Genomic DNA, 2,714 nt, shown 5'->3' on the forward strand with positions numbered 1-2,714 from the left:
GCCGTTGGTTTAGGGATTTTAAAAGTCGAACATACATCTACCCAAAAATGAGCATTCAGTTACATTTGCGTTGAAAATTGACAACGTGAAACTCGCGGTAGTATCAGTTTGATCGTTTGGTGAATTCACGCTGAGGCCTTTCACCGTTTACGAATTCAGTGTAAAACGACATTAACACAGGAACTTAGCTGCATTTGACATGCTTAGTTACTTCTCACCTTTTCAGTTGGCAACTTGGGCAACCTGCTTTCCGAGTACGCTCCCTTGTGTAAGTCACTTTTATTCTTCCAAAAGTCTACAAAACTTGGTTGATGTCCGCTGTCTATAAAGCATGAACCGCAACGTTGAACTCCTCTGAAGAGCGTGGCACTAAGACCTGAGCGAAGGTGTCGAGTTATTGCTCAATTATTGGTTCATCCTTTTTTCATCCGAAAGCCTCCATGAAAGTGCATCGCCAGATTTACTGAAGGGCTCATAAAATGAATTTTTTTCTGCTTTGAAATTTCTTTGTCGGACGCCTCGGATATCTTGTTGTACGGTCTATTCGTAAATCATCATTTGGCTATCTCGGTATTCAACGTCATGATATCATTATCATGCTTTGTGGTTTAACCAATGTTACAACCGGTTTTGACATTAAACCGCAGGTCTCTTATAGTTTATTCATTTTGGACATTTTGTGTAGAACGAGTGGTTCCCGTGTGAACAAAACATTCCGAATAATGATTGTTTACCGTCCCTGACTGAGTCCCATCCAGCTGGGCGCACAATCGTTATCAAGAGTTAGCCGAAAACACTTCACCCATGAGGACGGTGTACAACGTATTGGATTGATGAGTGGCGTGTGTCAGTATCCCTCCGAAAATGCGTGAAACCTACACCGCTCCTAAGGGGAAACTACGGCGCAATTCTTCTCGGCTTTTCGAATGCACAATGGCCCACTTAAAAATTTCCAAGTCTCTTAAAACGCTGGAAATTTAGTGTGCGTTTAAACGAAAACTTACACATCTGCCTATTGGTTTGAATGTCACCAGACGCCGGTTGAAGAAATCTAGTGAAACTGTTATTCTTTTCTCAACCACCGTTCTTTTTCACAGCAGCTGAACACAGAACGCCGTCAGCACACAGAACAGATGATGACTGTCCCAGGGCTGATCCGCCGGATTACCGGAGTAAAGAAACACATCCCGCGGTACCTCAGAATTGTTTGGTGTGCGGTAAATCCTTCCGTCACCTTTCATCAGCTAAGAGACACCAGGAGCTGCACGCTGAAAATGCCAGTGCTCAGTGTAGTTTGTGCAAATCGTCGTTCCGAAATGAGCGTTACTTGAGGCAACACATGAGGCGACTTCATTCTCCGGGAGAGAAGAAGCCTCGTAGAACATCCAGTAAACGAGTGCCAGAATCAGAGCTAAGAGATAATCCATGTCCCAAATGCGGAAAGTGCTTTTTGACTTGGAAGACTCTGTCTCAGCATCTGAAATGGTCACACGATGAGGAAGCACATCAACAATGCGAGGAGTGTGGGGCCTTTTTCCAACGGAAATCAAATTTGGATCGTCATTTAAGCACGGTGCATGAAAAGCAACGTCACTACATGTGTGATCAATGCGGGCAAACCTTCGCTCGATTAGATATTCTCAGGAGACATGTTGCACAAATGCACACCAATCACCCGGACGACAAACGGCTTATCAATGAGAAACCGATGGATTACTAGTTACAACCACACACACAAAATTTATCGTGCGTTTGGACTTCCTGTTGAAAGTCCATCAAAATTCCATCGTCCTGACAGGAATTTGGTTTATTTCTTCTTCTGGCGTATGTTTGTGAGCTACAGTCCACATAGATTGGAAACTGAAAGGGATCCAATAATCTCTGTTTCTGTTTTCATTCACGAACAAGGTGGTACCCGCGGTATATAATGGGGTTGCTAGTGAAATCACGAGACAAAAATCGCGAAGCCTTGAAATTTATCATTATAACCCAGCATGAAAATTATAGGGAATTCCGCTTTATCAATGCCGAAATGGCACAAGCCCGAAACACTCCCGCGGGAAACAGCGAAGGTATCTGTGTTAGGGACAAACGTACGCGGACACCACGTAGTATGTAAATGGTCCAAACGAGTGAGGTGAAAAATTTGTCAAACCTGGTTGGACATGTTGAGGGTCAAATATTCGTGAGCGATTGTAATTGAATATGAGGTGGACTCAAAAATCAGTGTATTCAGGTGCGCGCAGTGTTTGACCGGGATAAATGGGGAACACTCGGCAATGAAACTAATCTTCCGTGTGCTAACTGAGAAGAGGCTTCGATCATATGTAGAAGAAGCGAACGAAGTCACCTGTCCGAACGCCACAGGACGTCAGCATTCGATTGAATCAGCCAGAAATTCTTCCGTCGTCTGAGGGTGACTTGAGCACTAGCTTTCTTTATGCATGGTCTATCTACCCAGTAAGGAAGTTTTGGTGAGTGGCTTGAAATTGTCTGAAATCAATCACCAATTAGACTCCCAGAAAAAAATACTGGATGCATCATTCATGCCGCTAATCACCTTTCAACCATGGGACTTGTATCAAGTAGTCACTTTTTGATGGGCTGCTCGATAGTCAAATTCTCAAATGAGGCGTCCAGTCATGTGAATGATTGCATTGTTCTTCACTAAACATCGAGTGTTTGTATGGTTCGTGTGACAGGCCTTCAAAAGT

At 43.7% G+C, this 2,714-nt stretch overlaps 2 protein-coding genes across 2 annotated transcripts in view; one reads left to right on the plus strand and one right to left on the minus strand.

Annotated features, from left to right (window-relative positions):
- The window catches only part of T265_07413 (hypothetical protein), a gene marked incomplete at both ends in the record, with an annotated part of 29,175 nt that extends 27,455 nt beyond the window's left edge, over positions 1–1,720 (plus strand). The window contains one exon of the mRNA XM_009172923.1: positions 1,098–1,720. Within this exon, the coding sequence (XP_009171187.1) occupies positions 1,098–1,720 (623 nt within the window). The remainder of the gene's footprint in view (positions 1–1,097) is intronic.
- Positions 1–2,714, minus strand: part of T265_07414 (hypothetical protein) — a gene marked incomplete at both ends in the record, with an annotated part of 39,480 nt that overhangs the window by 27,658 nt on the left and 9,108 nt on the right. The gene's annotated exons all lie outside the window — the stretch shown is intronic.

The sequence above is a fragment of the Opisthorchis viverrini genome, assembly GCF_000715545.1.
Source record: "Opisthorchis viverrini unplaced genomic scaffold opera_v5_170, whole genome shotgun sequence".
In the NCBI taxonomy this organism is placed as follows: domain Eukaryota; kingdom Metazoa; phylum Platyhelminthes; class Trematoda; order Opisthorchiida; family Opisthorchiidae; genus Opisthorchis; species Opisthorchis viverrini.